Source organism: Anopheles moucheti, chromosome 3 (genome assembly GCF_943734755.1).
Source record: "Anopheles moucheti chromosome 3, idAnoMoucSN_F20_07, whole genome shotgun sequence".
NCBI classification, from domain to species: Eukaryota; Metazoa; Arthropoda; class Insecta; order Diptera; family Culicidae; genus Anopheles; species Anopheles moucheti.
In genome coordinates, this window is record NC_069141.1 from 92,390,193 (window position 1) to 92,417,113 (window position 26,921).

The 26,921-nt window shown below is 41.9% G+C and overlaps 11 protein-coding genes across 21 annotated transcripts; 5 read left to right on the plus strand and 6 right to left on the minus strand.

Annotated features, from left to right (window-relative positions):
- The first annotated feature begins 2,291 nt into the window (after positions 1-2,291).
- On the plus strand, positions 2,292-3,268 carry LOC128306025 (NADH dehydrogenase [ubiquinone] 1 beta subcomplex subunit 7). Of its 2 annotated transcripts, XM_053043705.1 has the most exons (4): positions 2,292-2,317; positions 2,407-2,545; positions 2,806-2,974; positions 3,043-3,268. In XM_053043705.1, exons 2-4 carry the CDS (start codon positions 2,434-2,436, stop codon positions 3,137-3,139), a joined length of 378 nt encoding a protein of 125 aa, XP_052899665.1. In that variant the 5' UTR covers positions 2,292-2,317; positions 2,407-2,433; the 3' UTR covers positions 3,140-3,268. The 2 variants fall into 2 exon arrangements, with proteins under 2 accessions (XP_052899665.1, XP_052899664.1); XM_053043704.1 differs by lacking the exon at positions 2,292-2,317 and having other exon boundaries at positions 2,335-2,545.
- Positions 3,269-3,489: 221 nt separating this feature from the next.
- LOC128306024 (protein PBDC1) lies at positions 3,490-4,083 on the minus strand. Its single transcript, XM_053043703.1, has one exon. The coding sequence runs from the start codon at positions 3,980-3,982 to the stop codon at positions 3,524-3,526; it is 459 nt and encodes a 152-aa protein (XP_052899663.1). The 5' UTR covers positions 3,983-4,083; the 3' UTR covers positions 3,490-3,523.
- An 87-nt stretch (positions 4,084-4,170) lies between these two features.
- On the plus strand, positions 4,171-6,615 carry LOC128306022 (regulator of MON1-CCZ1 complex). Its single transcript, XM_053043700.1, has 5 exons — positions 4,171-4,330; positions 4,396-4,891; positions 4,972-5,367; positions 5,439-6,305; positions 6,389-6,615. Exons 1-5 carry the CDS (start codon positions 4,205-4,207, stop codon positions 6,448-6,450), a joined length of 1,947 nt encoding a protein of 648 aa, XP_052899660.1. The 5' UTR covers positions 4,171-4,204; the 3' UTR covers positions 6,451-6,615.
- LOC128306023 (adenosine 5'-monophosphoramidase HINT3-like) lies at positions 6,505-7,575 on the minus strand. Its single transcript, XM_053043701.1, has 3 exons — positions 6,964-7,575; positions 6,690-6,883; positions 6,505-6,626 (listed from the first exon to the last, which is right to left on the minus strand). Exons 1-3 carry the CDS (start codon positions 7,217-7,219, stop codon positions 6,579-6,581), a joined length of 498 nt encoding a protein of 165 aa, XP_052899661.1. The 5' UTR covers positions 7,220-7,575; the 3' UTR covers positions 6,505-6,578.
- Positions 7,576-8,138: 563 nt separating this feature from the next.
- Positions 8,139-12,516, minus strand: LOC128301152 (vacuolar protein sorting-associated protein 8 homolog). 2 transcript variants are annotated; one of them, XM_053037488.1, is made up of 4 exons: positions 12,334-12,516; positions 12,157-12,259; positions 10,725-12,087; positions 8,139-10,654 (listed from the first exon to the last, which is right to left on the minus strand). In XM_053037488.1, the coding sequence occupies exons 1-4, from the start codon at positions 12,433-12,435 to the stop codon at positions 8,461-8,463; spliced, it is 3,762 nt and encodes a 1,253-aa protein (XP_052893448.1). In that variant the 5' UTR covers positions 12,436-12,516; the 3' UTR covers positions 8,139-8,460. The 2 variants fall into 2 exon arrangements, with proteins under 2 accessions (XP_052893448.1, XP_052893446.1); XM_053037486.1 differs by having other exon boundaries at positions 10,725-12,259.
- A 349-nt stretch (positions 12,517-12,865) lies between these two features.
- Positions 12,866-14,665, plus strand: LOC128303316 (folliculin). 3 transcript variants are annotated; one of them, XM_053040239.1, is made up of 5 exons: positions 12,866-12,984; positions 13,051-13,226; positions 13,962-14,220; positions 14,287-14,389; positions 14,465-14,665. In XM_053040239.1, the coding sequence occupies exons 1-5, from the start codon at positions 12,942-12,944 to the stop codon at positions 14,580-14,582; spliced, it is 699 nt and encodes a 232-aa protein (XP_052896199.1). In that variant the 5' UTR covers positions 12,866-12,941; the 3' UTR covers positions 14,583-14,665. The 3 variants fall into 3 exon arrangements, with proteins under 3 accessions (XP_052896199.1, XP_052896197.1, XP_052896198.1); XM_053040237.1 differs by having other exon boundaries at positions 13,051-14,220; XM_053040238.1 differs by having other exon boundaries at positions 12,874-12,984; positions 13,104-14,220.
- Positions 14,666-15,092: 427 nt separating this feature from the next.
- LOC128301178 (60S ribosomal protein L18) lies at positions 15,093-16,321 on the minus strand. Of its 2 annotated transcripts, none has more exons than XM_053037529.1 (3): positions 16,280-16,321; positions 15,865-15,951; positions 15,093-15,752 (listed from the first exon to the last, which is right to left on the minus strand). In XM_053037529.1, the coding sequence occupies exons 1-3, from the start codon at positions 16,280-16,282 to the stop codon at positions 15,273-15,275; spliced, it is 570 nt and encodes a 189-aa protein (XP_052893489.1). In that variant the 5' UTR covers positions 16,283-16,321; the 3' UTR covers positions 15,093-15,272. The 2 variants fall into 2 exon arrangements, with proteins under 2 accessions (XP_052893489.1, XP_052893488.1); XM_053037528.1 differs by having other exon boundaries at positions 16,222-16,292.
- A 341-nt stretch (positions 16,322-16,662) lies between these two features.
- Positions 16,663-19,637, minus strand: LOC128301732 (putative glycerol kinase 5). Of its 3 annotated transcripts, none has more exons than XM_053038347.1 (6): positions 19,558-19,637; positions 18,809-19,309; positions 18,623-18,716; positions 17,773-18,272; positions 17,275-17,712; positions 16,663-17,202 (listed from the first exon to the last, which is right to left on the minus strand). In XM_053038347.1, the coding sequence occupies exons 2-6, from the start codon at positions 18,929-18,931 to the stop codon at positions 16,735-16,737; spliced, it is 1,623 nt and encodes a 540-aa protein (XP_052894307.1). In that variant the 5' UTR covers positions 18,932-19,309; positions 19,558-19,637; the 3' UTR covers positions 16,663-16,734. The 3 variants fall into 3 exon arrangements, with proteins under 3 accessions (XP_052894307.1, XP_052894306.1, XP_052894308.1); XM_053038346.1 differs by having other exon boundaries at positions 19,429-19,585; XM_053038348.1 differs by having other exon boundaries at positions 19,412-19,585.
- Positions 19,638-19,680: 43 nt separating this feature from the next.
- Positions 19,681-20,229, plus strand: LOC128301734 (uncharacterized). The gene is made up of 2 exons (XM_053038349.1): positions 19,681-19,944; positions 20,046-20,229. Exons 1-2 carry the CDS (start codon positions 19,820-19,822, stop codon positions 20,227-20,229), a joined length of 309 nt encoding a protein of 102 aa, XP_052894309.1. The 5' UTR covers positions 19,681-19,819.
- Positions 20,207-24,192, plus strand: LOC128301731 (structure-specific endonuclease subunit SLX4). 4 transcript variants are annotated; one of them, XM_053038342.1, is made up of 5 exons: positions 20,207-20,329; positions 20,467-22,061; positions 22,150-23,612; positions 23,674-23,826; positions 23,898-24,192. In XM_053038342.1, exons 1-5 carry the CDS (start codon positions 20,232-20,234, stop codon positions 23,973-23,975), a joined length of 3,387 nt encoding a protein of 1,128 aa, XP_052894302.1. In that variant the 5' UTR covers positions 20,207-20,231; the 3' UTR covers positions 23,976-24,192. The 4 variants fall into 4 exon arrangements, with proteins under 4 accessions (XP_052894302.1, XP_052894305.1, XP_052894303.1 ...); XM_053038345.1 differs by lacking the exon at positions 22,150-23,612 and having other exon boundaries at positions 20,467-20,701; XM_053038343.1 differs by lacking the exons at positions 23,674-23,826; positions 23,898-24,192 and having other exon boundaries at positions 22,155-22,352.
- A 436-nt stretch (positions 24,193-24,628) lies between these two features.
- LOC128303135 (uncharacterized) lies at positions 24,629-25,248 on the minus strand. Its single transcript, XM_053039992.1, has 3 exons — positions 25,244-25,248; positions 25,035-25,152; positions 24,629-24,949 (listed from the first exon to the last, which is right to left on the minus strand). The coding sequence occupies exons 1-3, from the start codon at positions 25,246-25,248 to the stop codon at positions 24,629-24,631; spliced, it is 444 nt and encodes a 147-aa protein (XP_052895952.1).
- Positions 25,249-26,921: the final 1,673 nt, after the last annotated feature.

Genomic DNA, 26,921 nt, shown 5'->3' on the forward strand with positions numbered 1-26,921 from the left:
AGCTTGAGCATGCAGCAGAGTGAGATGCGTGCACCAGACGTTCATTGTAACATACGACGCACATTTCCGGAGAGAATATGATACTTTCTCGCGATCCATCCAGCGCGATTGGAGTCTGCGTTTGAGTCGATACCATGATGGCTCCAGCAGGCTCTCAACATCGAAGTATGAGAAGGGAGTTCAAACCTGTAAGCGCCTTCTGGAAGCCTCGTCTTAGTCAGCACAAGAACCAAAACCAAACGGAACACGTTAACTAACTGATCTGTATTTTTCATGAGAGGAAATCTCATGTTGTACTAAATATCGTGCATCGTTCATCGAAACCGTCAATCTATCTTTCGCGCATCATAGCATCTTGTAATGTCTAGTTTCAGTTTCTTGTAATTTCCAGCTTTTTATTCTATTTCATCTTAATCAGCGGGTTTGTGACGAACTGAGGCGGACTAAAAGATGATAGTTTATTGATGTGTAAAGCCACCGGAAAGGAGAATGCTTGACTTGCTATTGGGGAAAACATTCGGAGCGCTCTTATTACATGAATTACAGAACACGGGAGAGGGAGATAGGAGGGATGGGGATTGCTTATTTTGAAATGTACCAGAACACTAACCTGTTCGCTAAACTGTCAACTTCTGTGGTGTAATAATGTTTGGTACATATTAGATTTTAAAACAAAGTTTGTCAATTGGCCACTTTACATGATGTGGTGGGATTGTATTTCACATTTTGATTTGTTCACATGGGACATTGGGACGAGTGAACCGACCTTTAACAGAAGATAGAATCATCTTCGTCAAGATTGTGCATATCAACGATTGAAGATTTATGGCTAGTTTAGCCCCACCATATGCACATATGGCCATAGTTGTCGGTCTACATATTTAAAGGTATTTGTGTAAGCATGGATTTGCACATGAAGGTCCAGGAAGCTTGATTCCCGTGCCGTGTCGTGAAAACCCTCGACCAGAAGGACCAGGAGAAGAACACCCACCATGTTTTATATTCTTTTTTTTTTTCATTATTTGCCATAGACAGTTACCAAAATGATTTTGCAGAATTAGAAAAAGGGTTTGTTTAGCAGGATAGGATTCTGCATTACAGACACAGTAAAACTCATTCTAGGATTTCACAAGCCAGTGTATTGTCATGGCTTTCATCACACAGACTCTTGGCGAGAAAGGAGCACCATCCCAAACTTCTGGGACTAGCGACACTATCCGGTACACACCCATGCTGGTCGCAAAGGCCAAAGGCTTTTTGACTCGGTTGGAACATAAGCGACTGATCCGTGGCTACAAACTGGAATGTAACATTTCAGCAAAAAAAACGAAAGAGAAACCACCGGCGCAGGCGGTCATCCCAGAAGTGACGGCGTACTTCTTTCGCTACATACACATATACTCAAACCCTTCAGTACACACACACACACACATACACATACACATGACTCAATTACAAACACAGACACTGCTGAACCTTTAATTCAAGATGTAGCGACGGCCATAGGAATTATCTTTGGCCTTGCGACAAGAGTAGGTTTCTTGTTCGTCTTCTAGAACACACCACAATTATTATTTAACATGAGCATAATTCCGAAACAGGTCATCGTCTCCACTTCTAGGAGCTTGAACAAACAGCACACGCACCACAAGAGGAATTTCTTAAGCAAATTGAACAGACGCACCGAAAAACTTGGATACTTTTCTGAGAAGGATTTTACCTGCTTTCCGCAGCTAACACAATTGGAAAAACACTCGTACGCTGTGCGTGGCAATTTGTTGGACAGTTTTTATTCCCGTTTTCGTAACCTAGGACATCTTTCCTGCATTATTTCACTACAATTTCACCGTTTTTCATTCTGCACCTTCTCGCGGCAGCCATTAAAACGGAACGGCGTTTTCATTGCTTTCTCCATCTCTGTCGCTTGATGCTGTGTATCTCGCTTTGTTGAACCCACCAAATGAAATGGAGAGACTGGTTCTCTTTTGCGCATTCACAGAACATCAAATCAAAACATTTTTTTCTACACAATACCACACACACACATACAAATGCGTGTACGCCGCGCAAGGTGATTGTATTGGAAATGGATTTGGATTGGACTGGATTTTTCGCGTAATGCAGCAATAAAATAAACAAGAGCATGCAATAGGTGTACATTAATTATGATGGTTAGTAGACGAAATAGAGATATAATACTAAAAACGAAGGATTTATTAACAAAAACGACCACTGTTCTGTGTCAAAATGGACTCGACTGTCAAACTTTGCTTGTCAAATAAACGAAAACCCATAGCAATCATAAAAACTCCAGTAGGTATGTGGAAATCACGTACGGCTACAAAACAAACCTGAATTTAGTTAAATTATATTTATCCTGGTATATTTATTTTGCCAAATTCTTAGTGGCGTTCACGGAGCACCTGTGTTAGGATGGGTAATTACGTGTCGCTGTATCTGACCAACCCAAAGGGAACTCCGCTGCCACTAACGGAACCGAGTTTCGATCCGAATCTAGGTTTTCCCAATGGCCGAAAGGAACGGGGTAAGTTTTCCGACTAGTTTGCCAATCGTTTATCCTTCTACGGCATGTCATCTACCGACAATGGATATACGATATCGTGTGCAGCAATTACGTGAAGATGAACCGGAATATTTTTCCGAAACACACAATCTAATTACATAACATGTCAGATTGTAGTTACAGCGAGAGATCATCTTGCGCGTCCAAACAAAATTATTTTAGGCTGCCAAAAGAAGTTTATCACAAATTTAAAATATAGCACTGCTAATTAATAATTTCAGTAATGATCGCTACTGAGGAAGAAATGGAGGCTGCAAAGTTACCCCTTGAAGCCAGAGATTACTGTGCCCACAAATTGATAGAGTACCGTGCATGCCGAACTAGTGTATGGCCATGGGCGTACAAATGCGCCCACGAAAAGCACGAATATCTTAACTGCGAATACGATGAGTACGTGCGATCCTGTTGTGTAGTGTGTTGCAATTTATTCGGTCAAATATATTTTTCTTCCTTTTTAGCTACATTCTCCGGCTGAAAGAATACGAACGTGAGAAGAGATTGCTTCAACGGAAATTGAAAATCGAAAAGAAACAGGCCCAAGAGCTGCACGCATAATGAGCTCCAAAGCAGTGTATCTTTTTTCAGTCCAGCGAAACTTTTAGCTCGGCACACTTTGTTTGTGGTACGATACGCGTGAAAACGCAGCAGGTGGATACAGAGATAATAGAGAAGTCCATAATTGAATCGAAAGTCTTATTGCACATTATTTAAATTGTCCGGTTCGGCCCAGTGGTGTATTGGTGTGGCGCTGGTCTTCACACGACAGGAACGATCGAAAATCCCATCCCCGTACGCAGGAATAACTATCCAGCTATGGATAAACAAAATCCAGGAAAAGCCAGAAATTATAGGCTTAGTCCTGTAAAGGTTGTTGTGCTGATAAAGAAGAATTTCAGTCATTCGAACAAGCGCTCTCGTGAAAAAACGTGCATCGGTTTATTAGAAATTTCTATTAATAATTTTTCCACGGAACTTCATCCTAACTGTATCGTTAAGTCCTTCCCGATTTCTCGCTACCTCGATCGCCCAGAATTGAATTCTTACTACCAGGATCGCGTTTTCTGGTCGGAACTCTTCTTCTGCGTCGGCACGCAGCAAAGTGCCGTAGCTGAAATCTTCCAGTCGATTAAACTTTTCCACATAAGCTCTCCATTTAGTTTTTGCATCAGAATTCTTCAGTTGGTTTTCGTTCACCACTCGCACATCCATGTCCGGAAACATGCGACGGAACTGCCCGTATATTTCATCGTCGTACGGTGTTAGTCGAAGTAAGCGTGGATCCACACTACACAGAAGATTGAAATGTACCTCCGCATGATCGACCGCCTTTACAGCCCATAGTTCTTCCACGGTTCCATCATTAACGAATTCTTCCGCCGGTCTCGAGAGGATGTCCATTATGACGATGATTAACTATAAATATAAAACAAATGTATTTTTTTCTGGACGACTTGCCCAAAACAACACAACGACGATCGACCTCGTTGTTGTTTAAATGACATTTTCCAAACTTCAAGTTGACGCACAGCCAGAAGGCGTCACCAACGTCAAATTAGGCGTCAAGATAGGCGATTTTGCAAAGTCAACAAAAGGACATCGTTATGGTTCAGAGAAACTTAGATGATTAGTGGCTTTAAAATGGGTACCGAGCTACAGCACTACTATTTGGAATTGTCTCCGAATCCGATCCGCTTCGACGGGACAGGGCTACTGACAAACGTGTTCTTTGACGATGCCAAACAACAGGTAGGTGTATACTTGCTAGCTTGTTTTCCAAGCGATTGATACAGTATATTTCGCTTCGCGGTAAGGTCATAGCGGTCCGCTCTGGTGGAGCCACGGGAATCGTTGTTAAAGGTGCAAGAGATGGCGAGCATTTTGTGTTCTGCATGGACCTACACTCGACCGACACACCCGATACGCAAATCCGATCGATAAAGTTTTCCGTCGACAATCAGGTGCTGGCAGTGCAACGTAGTGAGACATCGGTGGAATTTATCAACTTTCTGCCAAACCATCGACCCAACCTGCAAGAGATACTGATTTACAAAGGCAAAAGCTTCATCAATGGGTTCGTATGGGTTCAGGAAAGACAAGTCGCCCTTTTTACGAACGTCGGCGTGGAGGTATTGATGGTCAACTTTGAGAAACGTACCCTCAAATCAATCAAGTCGCTAAACATTACCATGAACTGGTTCAGCTACTGTTCCGTTTCCAAATTCGCGCTGCTTTCATCAAACTTGGGGACAATTCTAACACCGATCATCGTGAAACCAGCTTTGATCACCAAATTACCCAGACTTGAATGTGAGATTCCCTCGAAATGTGGGAAAGAAATGAAAACGGATTCTTATGTTCAATGTTTCATTCTGGTGTTTTTTTTCCAGTGGGCATCGACCAGGGCTGCATGGGAAAGGATGTGACGCTCGCTCAGTTGTATGGGACTAATGCAATATTGATTCTACGTCAGCCCCCGAACCGACCGTTTGAGGTAGTAATCTATCTGCTGAATGGCCCAGGTTTAGCTCCTAAAAAGTCGCATATTCTAAAGCTGGGTCAGAGTGGCCGTTTCGCGATGAACGTTGTCGATGACGTAGTGATTGTACACCATCAAGCGACAGCCAGTTCGATGCTGTTCGACATTGCGCTCAGTAGCAGTGAAACGGAGCATGGCACGAGAGCTGTCATACACTCTCCAATTATACCGGCGAAACCCATTCGACCCTTTCAGCTGGAAGTGCCAAGCATATCGCTAGATGGGAAAACGATGAACTGTGAATTGTGTAAGTAATGGTAGTTGGTACCTCAGGACGGTTGCAGACTCCTGCTCACATGTGGATACTCTTAATTACAGACACGAAAGATTGGGTGCTGTTTCAACCAAACATTGTGATTGACTCGAAGTTGGGATGCTTATGGTTTGTTCAGCTAAAATTGAATGCACTCAGCACACTCATCACCGATCGTCTACGGTTGGTAGAATTTTTGTTACAACGTAGTGATGGGAAAACTGTCATTCTTTCCGTATTGAAAGATATCATGGGCGCGGCTTACAGTGGGACAATGTTACCAGTGATAGAAAGTGTTTTCAACAAGCTGAACGCACTCTATAAAAGCGTGCTGGACAATGAGCTGCAGAGCCAAATGGCACTGATGTCTCTAGCCAAATCGTCACTCAAAGTTACTACTCCACCAAGGGTGCTAATCAATCAGACCGACATGTATTCGATCGTATTTTCCACAATCACCGATGCATCGCAGATGGGCAAGCTGCTGATGCTTTATCTAAACTCGCTAGCTCGAAACGGCATCAATGCTAACCATGAGCTTAGCAAAGCCCTTTTGATAGACTTAGTGAGCCACAAGCAGTATGATACACTGCAGTTTTTGCTGAAATATTCTGCCCTTAACGAATCGAAAGCATTAGCATGCTTTCTGTTGTCGTTATCCAACGTGGAGTATCCGGTCATAGCGCAAATGGCGCTTGACATGCTGGCTCGATTAAATGCAAACGAAATCATACTAGAAGTACTGCTGGAGCGGGGACAGATCACGGATGCGCTGCGATTGGCAAAGCAGATGCCCGGTTCGGATGCTTTGCCCGCAAGGAAATATCTCGAAGCCGCATTTAAAACCGGGGATCCATTGATATTTCATTCGACGTATAATTTTTTCCAGATGAAAAATGTTAGACTTCGTGGATGTCCTGATTTCTTGAAACGTAAGTATTTCTACACTAATGGTGTGCAAATTGGGGAGTTAGAATACCGAGAACGATTTTGATTTTGTATTTTTTGCTTTCAGATGAACAATGTGGCGAATATGTGCAATATTATCAAAGTTTAATTGCAAACCAATGCCTGTAGAGTCAGGAGTCAGGAAAATACACCAAGTAGAAAACATTAAGAACACGAGTGCTAGTAAATTTAGTCATAGCTAGTAAAAAGATATTTATTGTTAATAGCAATAACCGAAATAAATAATACTAAGCAAACTATCGACTTGAACCCTCGCTAGAAATAGCCTGCATAATAGCCTCATCCTGAAATGATAAGTTCCAGATTAATTGTATACCAATTCGAAATTATACCTATTTGTTACTCACCGTTTTAAACCACATAGTATTGGGTCGAAAAATCATCCTAGAAATAAACCCCATCCTACCGACTGGTGCAATTGCATGCAGGTGTAAATGCTTCACGCTTGTAAATGGAGGCATGTGAAAACCGAAGCAAGTCTGGTGCAGATCAACATCGTTGCTTTCCATAAAGTTAACCAGCTCACGTTTCAGTTCCGCAACTAACACCCGATACAAAGAAAGAAACAAAATTGTATTTTTTATCTTTCTACACGGTTTGCCCACGTTACCGATTACATACGCAAGGGTTTATCAGCAACAGTGAGAGAGTTTACATTTTCAACATGATGGTTGGGTATAGCCAGATAATGGAAATCCGATGCCGGTCGAATGTCTTTAAAAATACACATTCGCTCATTTCGGAACACAACATCCGTTGCAGGATCGCTTTGAGTGGCGATTTTACAGAAAATACAACCCGGCAGCGTATTTTGTATGGCGGCCATGGAATGTTGATTATTATACACAAAAAGAGTAAAGGGACTAGGAAGGCTCATACGTTTGGCTCAGCCGCCATGTTGAGATGGCAATTGACGTTTATGAATTCAATCGGATACAGTAATAAACGTACAATAATAATACAGTATACAGGCAGTTCCCGAGATACGCTATTATAGCGGACCGCTAAAACGCCATTGTCGGTTGTTTTTTCGTAATTAGGTGCAGGGCCACAAAAGTTGACAAAAGACTGACAAATTTGTCAAGTGACAAAATCAGCTTGTCAACTGCGAAAAACCACTATACCGTTGCCGCGCACACAATTGTTTTCAGATTTCCGATACCAGGAGAGCATGTTTTTCAAGAGGTGACACCTGCAGGCGTGGATTAAATTTGCCCATCCCTTTTGCTTTGCATACTATCAAACCCGTGAGAGCGATCGCTAGTGTAAACTAGGCGTGGAATAAATTTGCACATCCCTTTTGCATTGCATACTATCAAACCCGTGAGAGCGATCGCTGCCCCTCAGACTCTGAACAAATCTCAGTACAAGAGAAAGAACACGAAAGAAGGATTGACCTAATTGGACGTGACAAGCGTACCGTTCGCAGTAAAATATGTAATTCAAACAACAACTACTAGCGGCAAAGTAAACTCTAGTGAACCACACAGAGTGTATTATAGGCAAGCGTGAATAGCTTAACAAGCGAGTTCAATTCCGGACACCGAACTTTATGGAAAAAAACATGAATATATTTGAATTTCGAATCGAAACTTGCACGATTATGAATGTAATGGCAAGGACCCTGTTTGAAGCTGAGAAACCGAATTTTAGACGCATTTGAGAGGACGGTACTAGCGACAAGGTAAAGAAGCGTAGCATAGAGTATAGTACATAAAATAGAAAATGATTAAGATACGCCTAATAAAAAAAAGCTCTCATGATGAGGACTACATAAATAGTGTTCTATTGTATGTTTTATTTTTCCTCCGATATCAATTGTGTTTTCTATCACTTGGCGTAGTTTTTTGTTCTTCGTCTATTGAATGTACATTCACTAAAGAGGGGTATACACTGTGAACACTCGTGCATGCACATGCAAGATAAATAGTAGTTCCTTTCTTACTAGATATTGACTAAACGCTTCAACTAACAGTTTGAATAGTTTTGGTTGCGATTACACTTATGGGTACGGCTGCGAACGCCAAAACGAGTGCGTTTCATCCACTATACTGTACCCGAAGAACAGGTGGAATTTTGAGTGGCCTCTTGAATGGAATGGGTAATATACCGATTTATTTAACCTACTCTGGGAGGAGCGCTCAGCTTCAACGTACTAGGACTTTCCTGGCTACACGAATCTGCAAAAGGAATATTCTCTACATAGCACTCCGGAGTTTGAAAAGACCTTTCTTCTATTACTACCGCATCACAACGTGGGCATTTTAGTCGTTTCATAGAAGATATTGAACCTGCTGTTTCGACCCGAGCACTGCCACTGCCACTTATTCCATCTACACGAGAATCTGTAGATAGTTCGAGTGGTACAGTACAAAAATTAGCAGCACACTGCTGGTGCATGGCGTGGCCACAGTCTCCCATCACGACAATTGACTGTCTTTCGGTGTTATAAAGGCGCGAACGACAAACAATACATTTGATAGACTTTACAGCCAGACCCCGCATTGCTATCCGTCGTTCTCGGGCCAAAATGGCGTGCAAATCTTCACCTAGAATGCGCGAAGTTGTCTGCAGGAGTAACGTTTCGTATGCTGAGTTAGACAGCATACCGATCAGAAGATGTTTTATGTCGCCAAAGTTGCCCGTGTTAGTACTAGAAGTTAACACCAGCTGAACTAGTTTAGAAAGATCAACGAATTCGCTTGCCGAATGAAGAATGTTTCTCGTTATCGAGGTAAGATCGTTACGCGACAGTATGATGTGCAGCAACGAAAACCATAGCTGTTCCCGGTCGCTTTCCGTCAGTACAGCGGAGGCACGTGTGCATAGTGCACTCACTTGGAGAGCGCTCATCTCTGCCGAGGTTTCCAGAGTATCCTTTAGCGTTCCAACGGCCACGGCGTACGCCGACTGGTAGTCGCCCTGCTTCTCGTAGAGGTAGATTAATGGTGCGCTCAGCTCAAAGCGCTTCATCGTTCGGACGGCATTATCTAAACGGTACGAGTCGTTCGATTTCAAAAAATCTATCACTTCCTCTGGTCGGTATTGACAGAGAAGCTCTAGGTATCGCTCCAGATCTGTCGTTTCCAGCTGTACTGATTGCCTGACAAGCGATTCAAGAAATCGAAATAATCGCTCAGGAGCATTCGCCTGCTCGAGCACCAACAGAAAATGGCTCAAATATCGCATGAAACTATCAACAACCACCCGAGCCGCCTGTTCACAATTTAGATCAACTATTAGGTACAAATTCTTCATAAACAAAGGGTAGATCTGACGTCGCGAATCAATCGCATGCTGTGAGATGTACGAAAATAGTTGCATACGCCGAAATTCATCCAGAAGATAACAATCGAAAATTTCCTCATATTTTTCTAGTCGTTCAAGCATATACTCCGCTACCTGATAGCACTGGTTTTGTCTTGCAATTTCTAGCAACTGTTCCGTCGGAATGTGATCAAGACAGTTCGAGCTCAGCAGATCTAGCCATGTTTCTTCACGTTCAAAATGTTCCCTTCTAGATAGTGGTACATCCGTCGGCACCGTAAGGTAAGCTATAACCTTCTCTAGCAAAAGCTCATTTTCTGGTAACTCTCGAGAAGCGATCTGTTGAGCGATAAAGTTTAACAATGCTCCAATCTGGGACCAGTTAGCTTGCTCGGGCGTTAAAATTTCGAGCAGGATATTAATTATGCGTTGCCGATGTGACAGACCGAGTTTGCCATTAAATTCTTTCTCCTGGAATGCGAGAGAAATTACGTTCAGGGTTTCGCGGGTGTCGAACTGGAGCAGCTTACGTAAGTATGGATACGACAGCTCATTTTCTGGTGCATTCTTCGAATGAATGACGGTTAAACAGCGTAGCACCTCATGCTTGACGGTGGGAATCGTTTCCGAAGCAATCTCACCCGTTGGATAACCGCGTCCTGCTAGACAGCTAGATATGTAGACCAGCAGATAATTGCCCAGTTGAAGATCATCTGTTGCTAATTCAATCTCTGGTATGAGATCGGTCAACGAAATGGTGTAATCGCCTAAGGCTTTCGTATTTAGATACATCTGTGCACGGTACAGCCGTTCTTTGCGACATATCGTCAGCACTTGGTGTAGATCAAGACACTGCCAGTTTAGCTTGAGAATCAAGGTTTCCAAACGGGCCGTTTCCGCTTTCTTCCAAAAGTAGTCACACATCACTTGAGCTACACTCGGCGCGATTGTATCCAGATGGTCACATTCTATGTGTTTCGCTATTATTTGAAGATAACGATCCGTACATGGAAGACGATCGTACAGTTCTTCCCAAAGAAGATTCCTGAAATGTAGATATTATGAAACTTTATGGTAATGCAAATTTTTAATAGTCTGTTGTTTCGAACACTTACTTTTCTTGAATCTCAATCAAACATGCCACTATTGCTTCAAGACACAGCTCGGGTGTTTTCTTGGTAACATTCACATATTCCTCATACATCCTTAAAATTCTTTCTTTTGAAGATACTAGCCTTCTATGGCGACCAGTTGCCGCCCTGTAGCCTTCAATTGCTAACTCGATTGCTTCATCCCACCGTTGCATTGAAGTGAGATATGATATGCGATCGCTCCAGGCCCGAGCACTTATGCCGTGCAGACTTTTGCCACCCAGAAAATATAATTGGTTGCCCTGTGACACCACCGTATTGTAGCAGGCAGCTGCGCCTGCCAGGGCCAGTGCTGGAGACACATTGCCGCCCGTTGCCAGTCCCTTAAACTGTGCCGAGTTGTACATGAGCCCAATGTTCGAAAGATCAATCACTTCCAGTTCTCGGTTAGTGCGCACATCAGATAGATGCAGAACTTCCTTCGTGTCTAGACAAGCGATGGATTTGGGTCCCAACCAGTGGATCGCCAACAGGTTGTACGACAGTTGAATGTGTCGCAGGAAAAGCAATGATATGCGTCCACTGTTGTAGATGATTTGATGAAAGAAAAGGTCGTTTCCACGTGCCGCAGCCAGCACCGGGTCGATACTTCTCGTCGAATCGGCAGCCTGAATGAGGACCATCTGCCAGGCCAGTAGTGGCAAACAGTCGGGATATCCTGTCATTGGGTGAAATTTGACCACTTTTAAACGCGGTCGTATCAGTACGACAAAGAACTTGCTCAGCGTTGCTAGTGCGACAATTGTATAGGTTTTCAGCGGATGGTCCTCATCGCCGATAACTAATGGTTCAACTGTACACACTTCTCCACGAGCTCCACTGAACAGACAGCGGGAATCACATCCTCGAATGCCAAGTCGCCGTGTAAAGTTCAGACTCCAAACGGATCCACCCGAGTCGGAACACAACGCTAACGGGGGTCTGTTGGTCCATTTCAGATGCAGGACGCCCGTATTTGGCGCAATTACTTCATTCAAGGTCCTTATTACGTTTCCTGTTTGAGTATCGATCATGAAGATGACTCCGCGGGCATAACCTGCCAGTAAGCGTGAACTGTCGTCGTTGAATGCCATTGCAGAAACGGCTCCATGAGCGATTCCTTCCTGGCAGCACCATTTCAGAGTTTGTGTACAATCAAACGCTAAAATATGGCCATGCGAGGTACCTACTGCAATCATCATTGAAACGGCACAAGAAGTCGCCAGTCCAGCGTCTACCCGTTCGACAGCCGATGTCAGCTGAGCCGTTACACCGTGCAGTACGACATGCCGCAGAATTGACTCCATTTTTAAATGTTCCTCTAAAGAAGGAGTCGGTGTGGTTTCCCCTCGTAGGAGATCGTCTTCCGCGAAAGATGTTCGCGTTCCGGTTCCATTGCCGTTGGAATGTCGTACACCAACTGCAGAAACACTGTCCAAATCACTGTCGATTTCACTCAGCACACTTTCCAACGTAGGTAGAGTGTCAACGGCAGGAATGGCGTATTCATCATCATCCAGCTGGAAATGTAGTTTGTGGGCGTAAGTCATGTTTTTGAGATGTAAGCTTATGAATCATCCAATACAAACAGTACCTCTTCGATGTCGAGCTGCAACGATTCCGCTAATAGACTGTCGTTTGACCCATGATCAGAATCAATGAGCGAGTGCAGAGATGGTGCTTTCAGGGTGTTCATGCTGTTATGGGTTCGATGCAAGCCATTTACCAAATTTATTCAATACTGCATTTTGGGATACATATAGAGTAAAAGTAGTCCCTTTATCAATTTTTTCCTATTTTGCGACTTTGACACATGTTTTGACATGGTCACGGCCACGCATGGGTGCCAAGATGCATACAGAATATTGTTTATTTATATTTGGCACACTGGATTCGGAAGTAAAATCAGTTGCGAACAATTTTTGGGTTAGATTCCCCCTGGTTCAACACACAAGTTCAAGCAAGACGGATGAACAAGCATCAGCAGCAAAAGCAGCAGATTTTGTAGCAATCAGTGTATAAATTATCAGACATTATGCTTTCAAAATTAATTCATCTCTATTTCGCTCGGCACGTTGACACTGCTTCTACTGTTGTCAGATGTGCTTTCAGCTGATACGCAGTACGTGAATTGTGGTCAGGTAATAAAGTATTTTAAATTTGTGCATTAGGTCCTTATTATTATGCATTACGTCCTTTCTGATGAATGCAATAATCGCGCTGTGTCATTTCTGTGAGGTTCATGGTAAGGAATCTGGTTGCAGTTTTATTCTCAGCTAAATAATGCGAATTAATTAAAACTTCGTTTCAGGGCCGGGTGCTATTTTCTGTACTCAAACATTGCGCGAAACTAACATACAACAGCTGGATATAAGCTTTAATATCGATCGTAAAGGATGTTCAGCATGTAATTCGATTGGTAATAATGTTGGGCTCGTAAGCCGCGATCCAGAAAGCAATGCCAACTTTGTCAGCAGCCAAATACCGGTAATTGGAGAAACGACATCACTAATTAAGACGGCCGCATTTCGTAGCCTTAGCTCAGAAGTGAGCTGTGTAGCATCGGAAGGTGGATTCGTGTTTTTTGGCGATGCCAAACATGGCCACGTACTAAGCCATGCATTTCATCTGATCGATTCCGAAGCACGGGGCTTTCAGAAGCGCTTCTCCATAGTGATTCTTATGAAAGACAAGTTGTTCCTGCTTAACACACAGCCTTTTCTGGCCGACTGCATGGGCAAGATTGCAAGGGAGTTGCAGGAATATGCTCAAATGGTTCACGAGGACGATCTTCGGCGACAGGGACTCGATAGAGCTCAGCGAATCAATAAATATTACGGAAGCGGATCAACCAGTAATGCCACAAATATAATAGCGAACAGGTCTCTGATTGAACTAACAGGAAAAGAATCAATTTACGCATATGTGCATGCTCATTTTTCCTTCATCCTCTGGGCTGGAGCTCGATATCTGACGGAAAGCATAACGCTCGGATATCCTTCGACGCCCGTGTGGTTAGGGAAGGAAACGGAAGAGGGTTTCGCCATTGTACAATCGGATAAAGAAGGTTACCAGATGCGTCGACTAGGTATCCCAAGTGGTGACAAGCCTTTCAGCCAAGTTGATGAACTGACGCGAACCAAATATTGTTTGCGGATGTTCCGTAGCATTTTAAAAGCAAACTTCTTATCCGTTTGTTACTGTGCCTTGACGGGCATACAGATTGTGGTCCGCGGTACACCGGTGAAGGGCAACTGCTTGGTTTCGAATTTAAAAAAATTTTTGCCTGAGGCCATGTACAAATTGGTCCGGGTTCACGCAGAAACGTATACATCGGCAAACGAATTTCGCATAATAAATCTGAAGCAGGAAGCAATTGCACCGCACTCTTCGAGTAGTATTATGCGGGTGGATCTAGTCGACGATCAGAATAAGGACACGGTTGCAGTATGCGCATGGGAGGGTGAATTGCCTAATAAATGTAAGTGCATATATTAAACACTGTTGCAAAAAGATGAAGATTAAAACACAGATTCGAATTCCACAGTGCCCAGCCTGTTGCAGAAGATCGTTAAGGCCATAGACGAGGAGTTATTCAACGATCACGCATTGGATAAACATTTACGCGTATTGGTGGAGGAGTGGAAAAAGTACACTTGTTAAAAAACATCATCAAACAGAAGTTCACACAAAGAATTCACTGTATGCCTCCTTTCTTTTTGCAGTAAAGTGGTATGCATTCGTAAGGTGAGCTCCAATCAGGACGTGGCCAAAATTAAAAAGATAATGGGTGTTCAGCCTCAGGACCAGGTTCTAATCAACTATTGGTACAACCATCTTTAAATGTTGCTTTGGAATGTGCACCTTTTAATCAGCATAGCTAAATTATCAACAAGTTTGTTAGAGATGAAAAATAAAATATGTTATTTGTATAGAAAGATTTAGTTTGTTCTACTTCTTCTATGCGGCCATTTCGCAGAGAATTGCCTGATTATTCCTTCGACTGTAGCACGCTCAATCATCTCTTTTTAGCTATTCGTAAAAAAACCGGTAAGTAATAGCCATACGGCCTTCTGTTATGTTTCTGCAGTTTCAGAAGGATTATAATGAACATGATGTTTACAGCATTATATGGCTGCATATTCCGAGGCAATACATACGTATGATTCAATGTTACGTATGAATATTTAGATAAGTTCGCTGAGGTTTGCAAAACTAAACAGAAATGTACGATTAATCATTCCAAATTCAATAACTTGCATTACTTACACACAATTACACAAATTGTAATATCGATTTTCTTTCTAACAATACATTGTAAAACACTACTGCTTTAATAGACACACATACACGAACACGAGAGGCACAGTACTTTCATGTTGGAATAGATTTTCCTTCCTTGTATTTCTTCACCAACACGTACTTGTTACACCCAAAAGAGCAATACTTGCTCTGCACTTCTTTTGGGCTAATGGTTTCCGAATGTTGTTGTTCTGTGGAAGTGCGATCCAAATCTTTATATCTGCGACAGGATTAATTCTTGAAACCGCAGCTGCTACGGCGACCACGAGCTTTCTCGAACTTGCGGCCCTTCGACTGCACGTACGGGCGTGTGTTGGAGTGTGGTACACCCGGAGCACGGCCGAAATGCTTAAATACCTCCCGAGCGGTACGCTTGCCCTGCATCAGCACGGTGTTTCTTCCGGTCGGAGAGAGCAGGGCGAGCTGATCGAACGTGTAAATTTTGCCACCGTTCTTCAGAATACGCTGCCGAGCCTTCTCGGTCACACGGAGAGCGCACACGTTTAGCTTCGGAATATCTAGCATGCGTACATCGTTAGTGACCGTGCCGATCACAACGGCCACCGATTTCTCATCCTTGGCACGCAGCTTCATCAACTGGGCAACACGGTTAAGCGACATTGGGGGATGGTTCGTTCTGCTCATGAACAGACGACGCATCACAATCTTATTGAACTTCTTGTGTGTACGACGGTACAGGAAACGGTATAACTGTGAATGAATAGCAAAGGGAAGCAAAAATCAGTTAGCATATCAATCTCTATGAATGCGCTAAACCACACATGAAGTCGCGCTGTAAATAACACGCCGGCTCACAACTCACCTTCACCAGCAATCCAAGGTACACGTCCAACGATTTCGGCTTCGTACGACGGACCTTACGATCCCACTTGTGATTGAGGTCGATACCCTATAGAAAACACACAAGACGAAACAATTATTACACACCATGATTTCATGCCTTCTACTACATTCACATTCGTTTATTTGACCGGTTTTCGCCACCGCAACAGTATGTTGGTGGCCAACATTGACATACAACAACGCATGCAGCAAGCACGACGTTCTGCATTTCGACTAAAATTTGTATTTCTACATAGTAAACAACTTTTTACGCAAGCGGTTCTGTCGTGCTATGCTTCATTTCGACTGTAGGTCAATGTTATGCCACGTTATTTACCATTTTACGAAGTTAAAACGTTTTTTTATTCTGGCTCAACAGTAGAACAACTCCTTACCATGTTCAAGACCGGAAAAAGAAAGAACCAGAGCTGCCAACATAACAACTGTCAACTTGTGTGAATTGACAATCATGAAATGTGTAACAAAGTATTTCCATCGGGTGAGATGGTTTGTTGTTTTTCGTTGGGAATTGTTCGTCTCGATTTGTTATTTAAATGCACTTTGCAAAAATACGATATAATAAGGATATAATTTCCTTTTTCTGGTTTATTCCAGCCATACTAAATATCATTCTTCGCGGGCTTTCTGACAGGTGCATTCATCTTATAAAGTAGCCCTTTTGGAAATTTCAAATGTGTAATGCAGTTAAATTATGCACAATGTTATACAATAACATGGAAAGCACAACATAAAACACACATAACTTTAGATAATAAGATTACCGTTTTACAACCCACCCAATGTTTATTGCTCATTGCCTCGCTATTATATAAAAAAAATTATCACAAAATCAGTCTAGATTTTTAATGTCCTCCAGTATGTACCATTTTTTAAATCGATCCACCGCTCGCTCCCAACCTCGCAGCTGTTTTAGCTGCTTTTCTCTCTGAACCATATCCGGCGAAAACTTTTTCTCTACTTTCCTTACATCAATCAGCTGTCGCTTCGTGTTCCAGATGCCGCAATTTATCCCAGCCATGAACATTGCACCCATCGCTGTTGAATCCGTCACTTTACCCCGTTCCACATCAATGCCTGTCAAATTGGCCAGTGTCTGGCAGATGAAATCATTCTTAGAAACACCTCCATCAACCTTGATGCTGCTGAAAGAGAAACCCGTTTCCTTCAGAGCACAATCGTACAGAAGAGCCACACGGAAAGCGAGACTTTCCAGTAGGGCTCGAACCATGTGTTCTTTACGCGTGGAGGGCTTAATCCCGATAAATCCACTTCCGGCGTTATCGTCCTGAACAGGTGGCTAGAAAAAAAAATTGCTTTAAAGGAATTTGAATGTCATACAGATAGTTTGAGTAGCTTTCGATAGACTTACACCAAGTCCACTGAAGGCAGGGACGAATAGGACGCCGTCTGAGTTTGGGACAGACAGCGCCATAGTGGCGCTTTCTGCTGGATCCTGGAACAAACCCATATTAAGCGCCCATTCGATGATGGATCCTGTATCATTGGACGAACCCTCCATGAGGTAGTTTATGTCAGCAATCAAACCAGTTCCACTCTGCAGCTTGTAGCCTACCAGCGGATAGAGTCCATGCACCGAAGCAAAGCACTTTGTTCCGGTGTTAACGTTGAGAAAGGAGCCTGTTCCCATAGTGATTTTTACGTCGCCCCGTTCAAAACAACAGTTACCCCACAACGAGGCTGACTGATCGCTCACCGATGCCGCTATTTTGATTTTCTTTCCCAGAAGTGTCTCATGTACGTGACCGAAATCGTACGAATTATCGACCACTTTTGGAAGTAATTCTTTCTGCAAGAAGACAAAAGTTATTACTATAAGAATGTGCGCATTGGAGTTATTACAACAAACCTTGATGGAAAATAAATTCAGTGCCCAACTAGCCCATTCTTGACCGAAAGGATCGTAGAATCCTGTAGAAGTGCAGTTGGTAACATCGCTTATATGCTCCACCAGTCCTGTACGATCGGTTCCTTGGCGCAAACGGTACAATAACCATGAATCAATTGTTCCATAAAGTACATTACCAATTTTCAAATCCTCTTGAAGCGAGGGATTTGTTTGCAAAACCCAGGACAACCGCAGTGTAACCTGGGGATTCATCATCTTGATGACACTTCCTGCTAAAAATCGTTTGCTGCGGGTGAAAAAATGTAGAAAGCTTGCCCCAAACTTTAGTAGACGCAACGTTAGACTGTTGTTCCAATCTTTCACCAGCTGATCAGCCCGCAAGTCTTTCCAAGTGATAAAATTATGGTACACTTGGCCTGTGTTACGATTCCAACAAGTAAAACTATTTCTTTGTGTCGATATGGCCAAACAGGTGAGCTGATCGATCGATAGGTTCGCATCTGTTAAAAAGATACCAAAACAAAAAAAGGTAATTAAAATTTAACTCCATTAACTCAACAACAGTGGTTTTGTGACGTCCAGCCAGCTTGTGACCAAAACGTAGGCCGTTAGCGATTAGATAAGCAACATTAACTTGGACATTTTTTCTATCACTAAAAACGAAACCTACTCTTACCAAGTATACCCGGGATAAAGTGCAACATTTGGATGAGGGCAGAAAATTTCCTCTATCCTCATGGCTATAAACTAATAAATTTAAAATGTTACGCAATAACAATGGTTTATAAGATATACTGCATAAAGCCTGGTCGTTCTTTCGATAATCAAATCAAAAAAGATTTCTATTTACCTTCGGTTGCTTGTCGGATGGTTTGTAAAACACTGGTCCATAGTATTTCCGGGTTTATTTCAACCCATCCCGGAGCCGGATAAATCAATTTAACCTTAAAACGTAAATAAATCAAGTTAAATAAATACATGTTTTTACCTTTATTCTACTAGTGATGTATTATATATCATTTGATAATAAACTTACGTGATCATAGGCTGTGCCGACCGGGAATGTTTCTCCGTTTGTTCTTGCCGCGTATATAATGCACCGAATAGTCGTAGTGCCAACGTCGAGCGTGGCTATATAATGTCGATCAGTTGCTTCCATTGGTGATTGAGAGAGTAATGAAGAAAGCTTGTTTGTCGATGTACCTTAAGCGCCACTTGAACTCGACATCACATACATATCGTCATACGCCAAAGGCCAGTGTGCTAAAGTAAAGTACTTTCTGCAGCAACACAAATCACTTCCGACTGCGAAGACTGCGCACGGCTACTTAACGGAAACGTTGTTGCTGCACCACTGCGCAAGAAACTTTGCCAGATCGCCGTCATCGTCTCAGTCTCAAAGGTACGATTTCAATTTGAGCCGATAAAACCATTGATAGAAACAAGCAGTGGCGGCAGCGGTGGGGATAGCGATGATTGCTGATGATTAATTCGAAGCGAGAGCTATACCAACATATGAATCGTATGTGATCCTCCGCTACAATGAAACCAAACCGATAAATTGATTAGCTTAGACGCGATAATATTGTGTGTTGTTCGCTATACTTCGCGAGAGAGATTCGCAAGAAAGGATGGATACCATGTGTAAAACTATACCATTTAAATAACACTTTTTCCGGCAGGTGAATGGGAATATGTTTGGTCCTCCTCCTTAAATCTTTGCGGTATATCTTTTTTCTCCTTTCTTTTAACACAAAATTACATGATTTGTTTTACGTATTTTACCTCAATTTTTTGCAGCAGAATGTGCTTATCAACAAACCAAACTCAACCGAGAAAACTATAAACCCAGCGAGCGGTAGAAAAATCGTTTGTTTTCAACGAGCTGTCAAACGCCAAAACCACACGGTTCATTGTTGCGTCAACATAAAGATCCGCTAAAGTACACCGAGTGTGTTTCGCAAGCGATTGCACTTGTAATTAGTGTTGTACGTTTATATAAATTTATTCACAAGAACTGTTTTTTTCTTTGTGAGGGTCTGGTGTAATGGGAGGTGTTGATACGAGTGGCTGGAAACCTCGCCGTACGAAGGGTACCGTGATATACAACACGCGAAACCAATTCGCCTGGGTCGTGTTAGCGGCTGGCACCGCGATCTTTGCAACGTTTTAGTGAGTAGAAAAACGATCCTGTTTTAATGTTGTGGGAATGAAACGGCTAGAAAACATATAAATTCATGTCATGTATAGGCTGATGTCCGCTTCTTTTGCAGCACCGTCGTGAGCTACATTGGAGGCGATGATCTGAAGCACCGGATGAGAAGGGATTTTTACGAAAAAACAGAAGAGGAGATAGATCGGCGGAATTTGATGCGATTCAGTTTAATTGCACCGAAGCGTGGCGACACTATCCGGAAGTTGCTTGAAGCAGAAAAAGAAGAGCAGGCTAAGAAGTAGAAATGAGCAAACGATTGAAGTACGCCAAACTGCGGCTTGTCAAACCGCTCAATGCAGCCGATCCACCATCGATCGTAGTCCCTGTTAAGACTGATGTTTGGTAATATTCTATGGTATTGATTTCGGGTTACAGATTGGACCTATTTGCAGTTGTAGTGTGTAGCTAGTCAATAAAGTATGTGTAACTAAAGTACCTAATAGTAGTTCTTTCTATTTTCTTTTTCTTCTTTATTCCAGCACGGATAGAACTGTGGTTGTAAAAACTTCCAACTTTTCTGATACAGGGGCAAAAGAGTCATGTACGAGTGAAGAGACATTTATACTAATACCCTCTGAAAATTCGGGTGAGAATAATGAAATTACCAACGAGCAAAGTACACGACGAAAAACACAAAACCCGCCTAATGCATCTTCAAACGACGGTCCAAAGTTCCCCAAGCTTAAAAAGAAATCCTGTGAAGGTAACAGACTGGTTAGTAATTTTTTGAATACGCAAACAAATCAAACAGCTGAAGGAGACGATGATTTCGAAGAATGCAAATCCGGTCCAAGCTGGCAGTCGAAACAAACTAAAGTACAGAGGGTCACTCGGAAGAAAATTAGCAAGGTTCCAAAACGGATAAAGAATCAAAGTGATATTCGAAAAGTATTTAAAAAATACAAAAGCGACCATGAAGTACTGCATGAACTTCTTAAAGAACATAGCGCTTCTGAGCAAATCGATCCAGAGCAGTTACAAATTGCGCTAGCTATGTCGCGATCACAGGTTGATCAGGAATGTACTGAGAAACCTATGATAAGTACGAATTCTCCTAGCAAAGATTGTTCAGCGCCAAGTGGTTCTGTTTCGTTAGAAGAGCGTCGCATCGTTAGCATTCGTACTACTTTGGAGCAGTTTGGGTTTCGGTGTAAAAACAGCTACACTGACTACGATTTGAATGTTATCTTTGGCAGTGAATCAACAAAGAATGTGAAAAAAATTAAGCATAAACGAGCAACGAACTTGCAATTTAGAAGTAAGGAGGAGTTGGATGCTTTTATAGACTGTCAAGTAAAGAAATCAATTCCTTTGAAAACGATGGAAAGGACGTCTTATGCTGGAACATTGCAGGAATTAAGAAGTATCCAATCTCACCTGAGCAATCATTTTTGGATCGCGCAAACTGAACTATCGAGCGATTTATTAATGGAAAAGTATTACGTTCCAGAGCTTTTAAAAGCTAACCCAGCTCCTGTGGGATGCATGTTGAAAGATTGGAGTAAGATTCCGGGTCGTGAGAGAACACCCGAACGAAATAACGATGCAGCGACGGGGAAGATATTTGTTCGAATGAATTCTCCTGATATGTTTAACGATTCTGAGATAATCAACAATACGACAGCATGCGACACAATCGAGGAACCTTTACTAAATAAAGTTGATGCTGAAGAGAATCGACAGGAGTGTGGAATGGAAAATGAACAAAAATTTTACTCACAGGAAGTGTTAGTAATCAGTTCTCCAAATGAATCCAGTCACACAAAATTAAATGTCGCTTCTCGTGTTTCTTCAATTGCCATCGATACGAAGTCATCGATTGACCAAACCGTAGGAAAGTACGAAACAAACTCCTGTCATAAGGATCAAATCCCTGTGGTGGATGAAAGTCGTGAAAAGCAAAGAGAAATAGTTATACTCGACGACAATGTTGAAGAGAACAAAGGGAACTTTAATACTGTGACGGCTATCTCTCAGTGCCCCCAACTCGCCTTTCATCACAGTTCGGAAAACATATTCGATGATACGGATCCGAATCCTATGGTCAGCTTCGAAGTTTATTCAAGTGAAGAAGGTAACAGCAATTAAAGAATGCATGCTCTCGTTTCGATTTGTTAATTATTATTAAATAAAACTTTCTTTCATAATAATCCATCGTCCAGAAAAGATTTCTGCTGCTTCGCAAGTGCACGTGGAAATGATTTCATCCAACGGTGATATTGGATCTGCAGAAATGGCACAGAACGATAGCAGAATGCAGAATGCAGATATTGCTAGCAAACCTATGAAAAACAGCAATACTTCAAACGTCATGGAAGCACGGTTTTCCTTTGAAAGGAATCTTTCATTCCATCGACTCGCGATTAAAGCACGTCTTAGTGAGGCTTTGGAAGGAAAGGAAGGAAAGATAGCAACTGTTGATTTAATAGAAAATGCTCATGACTTCGGCAAAACAATATCGAAATCCACAGAACTGAACGTAAATACGCCGATTTGGAAACCATGTGCCCATCCTAATACTACAGGGGATGATGTGATATACATTTCTGACGATGAGGTGAATTATACTATTTCTGAATCATTGCGAGTACCTACTGCAAGTGACATTGAACCGGTTGAACCGGTAGAAAAAATAGAACCTACATCAAGAAAGGATCTGGACATGGCAATTCCAAATTACGCAGCTAAATACACTAGGCAAATGAGTCGATCCTCTGCAGAAGAAGAACTTGAAATGTTAACCAGTTATTTGCATGATAACGACCATGAACCAATCGTCACAGAAATCAACTGTGCGGAAAATACGTTTGCTTACCTGGACCATTTAGTGAAGCAATTTAACTTACCTCCGTTAAAATCATCGCAAAACGTGCATAATAGTAATGCAGATCAGTGCGTATTTAATGAGACGGACGTGAAGGAGCTCGAAAACAAAAAAAGAAAATTTGAAAACCATAAGAGCCATTATGAGGTGAATGATGTAATTGCAGCTGGAAGAGCTGGGTCTCAAACTCCCATGATCACTAGTAATTTGAGTACTGGAATCGAATCCACGTCACCAAAAGTTCTGAGTGAAATGAAATCCTGTTCACAATTTGATTTACCTAGAGGTTGTTCAGCTTTGAAGCGAACTGCGTTAGAAGCAGGGTTCCCATCGTCCTCGATTCCGAATGAAGGGCAAACTCAAAATAATTCGATAGGCAGTAATTTTGAAAACAAATTTGATGAGTTGAAAACGGTTGCTGTAAACATGTCGGCAAAAGAATATGTCATACGTACGTCGGAAGTTAATCAGAAGCCTCCTGCGTATGAAGATATGTCAACACCAGAAATTGAACGTGAATTGTTTAAGTACGGATTAAAAGCATTAAAGCGGAGTAAAGCAATTCGGGTGCTGCATTATTTGTTTGATGAGATGCATCCATATGTGATGTTACTAGAAAAGCATAACACAATACTAATGGAAGAAGAAAAGAGTCATTGCAATGTGATAGATGCTAAGAAGAAACATAAGCAGATTCAGACACCCGACAGTTCGGCTGTCTTAATATCTCCTCGAAAATGTGCTTTCAAATTGGATCTTGATAGCATGCATTTTTTCCTTCCCTCCAAACCAAGGCAAAAGGCAAGATCGATCAATGAATATTTTAAATTTAATTACTAACCATATTTTTCTGTAATTTTAGATGGCGTGGTGCGCTGTTCCGCTTCATATTTCTTTCTTCAATTTAGTATCGGAAAGCAACGTCTTACAGCGACAGATTCTGCAGTACAAACCGTTTTATCTAGATGAGGTTAACGGGCTTCTTAAGCAAGCTGGTTTACGCTACGAAACAAATGTAAGTTGTGTTGCCAGGTTTACATTAAACAATATTTAATAACACGATTGTTTTTATCAAACTCTACGCAGGATCTGATTGCGTTTTTCGATAAGCACTGCATCGCATTTCGGATTGCTGCTTCTTGTGGAGATGGCACAAGTGAATAAAGTGTCATAACGTTCAATTGCTTTAGTAAGAGTGTTTGCATTCGTAAATAGCATTAAAAGTTCACTCTGATGAAACTTGATCGGCGTATCGACCGTATTCATTTCCAGGATGATCGTAAGCATACACCACAAACACGCTTGTATCTTTGGTGAAAAAATGAAAAAAAGTTTGCCAATCACTGTGCAAATTTACTTAGTTAATATAACATGCAATAGATTTGCTGATTGTTTTTCCTTTTACTGTGTTTACACCTATTAGTTTTCCTTGTACTGTATTGACTAGTGTTGGGTAATTCTGATTTTGATTATTGAACGTGAATGAATCTTTAAACTGAATGAATGAATTTGAATCTTAATTTCAAAGATTATTGAATCTTTAAGGATTCTTGAATCATATAAGATTTGAGAACTTCAAGGAACTCGTCTGTCATCAGCCCTACCTCCCCGCGGTCATCAGTTGTGAAAAATGGTGACAATCCTCATTAAACATTAATATGAATGCCTTTCCTCAAAAGAATCATTAAAACTAGTATTAGTGAGTGTTATTTTATACTTGTCATAGCACGTGAATGTGAGTTAAGGAAACTGATTTTTTAAGGTTGATGCAAAGACGTTTATTACGAAATTCTCGTCTTATGGGTATAATTTGCTCTTCACGATTTAGTCACATTAGCAGGATATTGACCACCATAGTTGCCTGGAGGGTCGTAGTTGCAAACGACGTAAACTTTAGTTCCTTGTGCAGCAATACCTACACCTAGATTGCGCGAATTCTTCCACACCACCTGGGTGAAATGGCCCACTTGTGAAAAATTTGATGGGTTTGGAGCCCCAAATGTATAACATTTGATCTCGTCGTACCAGGAATCCACCGCATCGGCACCCGAGACTTGACTTTTTCCAAAAGAAGCGTAAAGGTTTTCTCCGTACTTGTTATTGCTGCGATGTTCCAAGACATTTCGGCGGACTAGGTTCTGCAAGTAGTACAATTAGAATTCTCTTTCACTTAGCATGAATAAAATAAACCACTGAAATGTCATGTGAAACATGATTACTTACATCAGCCCATTGTTGAGCAAATTGGCACAGATCGGCATCGAGCTGCAAAGATTGGGCTGAATGCTTGGCACGTAGCTGATTGTGACGTTCGAGAACTTCTTTTTGAAACGTGGTAAAACTAAGTAAAATGGGAGCATTAAGCAGCTGCAGGAAATGGTAGTCCCCAACCAACCATCAACCATACTGTACCAACAATACTTTCAACTTACCTCATCTTGGATGCTATTCACGTTTAGCGCTTAGGACAACTGATGCGTTATTTGGAAAGCACAGGTTCTTATATTCTCCAATGAGGCTGGTTTTTTCTATTGATGTCATACTATTGTGTTATCAACGATAATAAAGTTAGCAAGAACCCATTTCTAGTCAGCAAAAAATGACTAAATTAGGAAAAAACAAATTTGCAAACAATTTTATACTTAGGTCACCAGTTAGCGATAACATATTTGGTTATACATGGAATAGCTACTCCAGTTAGCGTAATCTCATATTTTGACCTTTTCTGTCTACGGTTTTTTTTAGGAAACATTGCTACTGTTGCAGAAGCAAAACAGATGCTTCATGGAATGAATGTTTGATTAAATGGCGAAGTGATTACTAAAATTGATACCTATTTTGAGAGCAAAGACAAATCGTTTTTTCGTAAATTACATCTTAGACTTCGGGGAATATTAAGATGAATGCATCACTGTTGAAGAAGAGTTCTCAGTTAGTCTTATCAGGCCTAACAACCACTTCACTGTCTTGGAAGGATTGTCATAAACCACTCACTATCGGGCGCCGTCTTCTGGCAATCTAATATACCTGCCTGTCTGGCGGACGTATCAACCGGTGTCTGGCGAGTCTAAATCGTTGTATCCTTCGTAAAGTTCGTCACTATAGCGACTCCTCTACTGTCTTTCCACACATACGGGGCCAAAAATCCTTGTGAGTATCTTCCACTCGAACGCGAGTAAAAGGATTTCAGCAGTTATGGACAATGCCCTAGTGCTCACATAGCAGGGCCACATATGATATGATGCTTATATCCTCAATGTGCGCCAGGATCTACCAGGTCCTGGATCGCATTGAAGTCAATGAAGTGATAGCAAAAGTCGAGCTGTTGCTCCGCCATTTTCTCAAAGATCGCAAGGTGGAGATCTAGTCAATGATTAATTTTTTAAAAAATCTCTTAGGTTGCTTTAGAATACTTTCAGCTTGGTTCCAACTATCTCTTCTACTAATGGGACAAGTCGGTCGTGCATTAGGAAAAAAAGCTTGTAGTCAGTATTCAACACCCCTCTGCTGTTCTCTAGCTTATCTCCCTTCTTGTATTAAAGGTAGTTTTTTCCAAGGGGGTACTACGGGCGGCCCGGTGGCATGATCCCCCGTAGCAAGTTGTAGACTCACTATCCGGCTACTTGGTAAAATAAATCTAGTAAGCCAGAAATGGCAGGCACGACCACCTTGTTAGATCGTTACGCCAAGAAGGGGGGGTGGGTGGTAGAGAGAGAGAGAGAGAGAGAGAAGAGAGATAACAAGACACCAATCATAAGGCATCGATTATCCCATAGCTCAGGAATAATATGTTGCATTTCATATTTTGGTACTGCACCGCCATGTTTAATCAGTCCGTCTCTATTCAATTTCGTCTATTCTAATCTGACTATTCTATTTAGTATTTTAATATTTTACGGCCTGGCCGTATCGACTTATTTTACCACGTAGTCGGATAGTCAGTCCTTGCTACGGGGGATTGGTCCGGATGGGAGTTGGTCCGGTCCGTTCGTGTGAATACCGGCTCCGCTACCATCATGCCACCGGGCCGCTCATTTTAATATTTATTAATGAAAATATCTGCCAAAAAGAGCTATATTAGGCTTAAAACTTGAACCAAGGGATATTCTG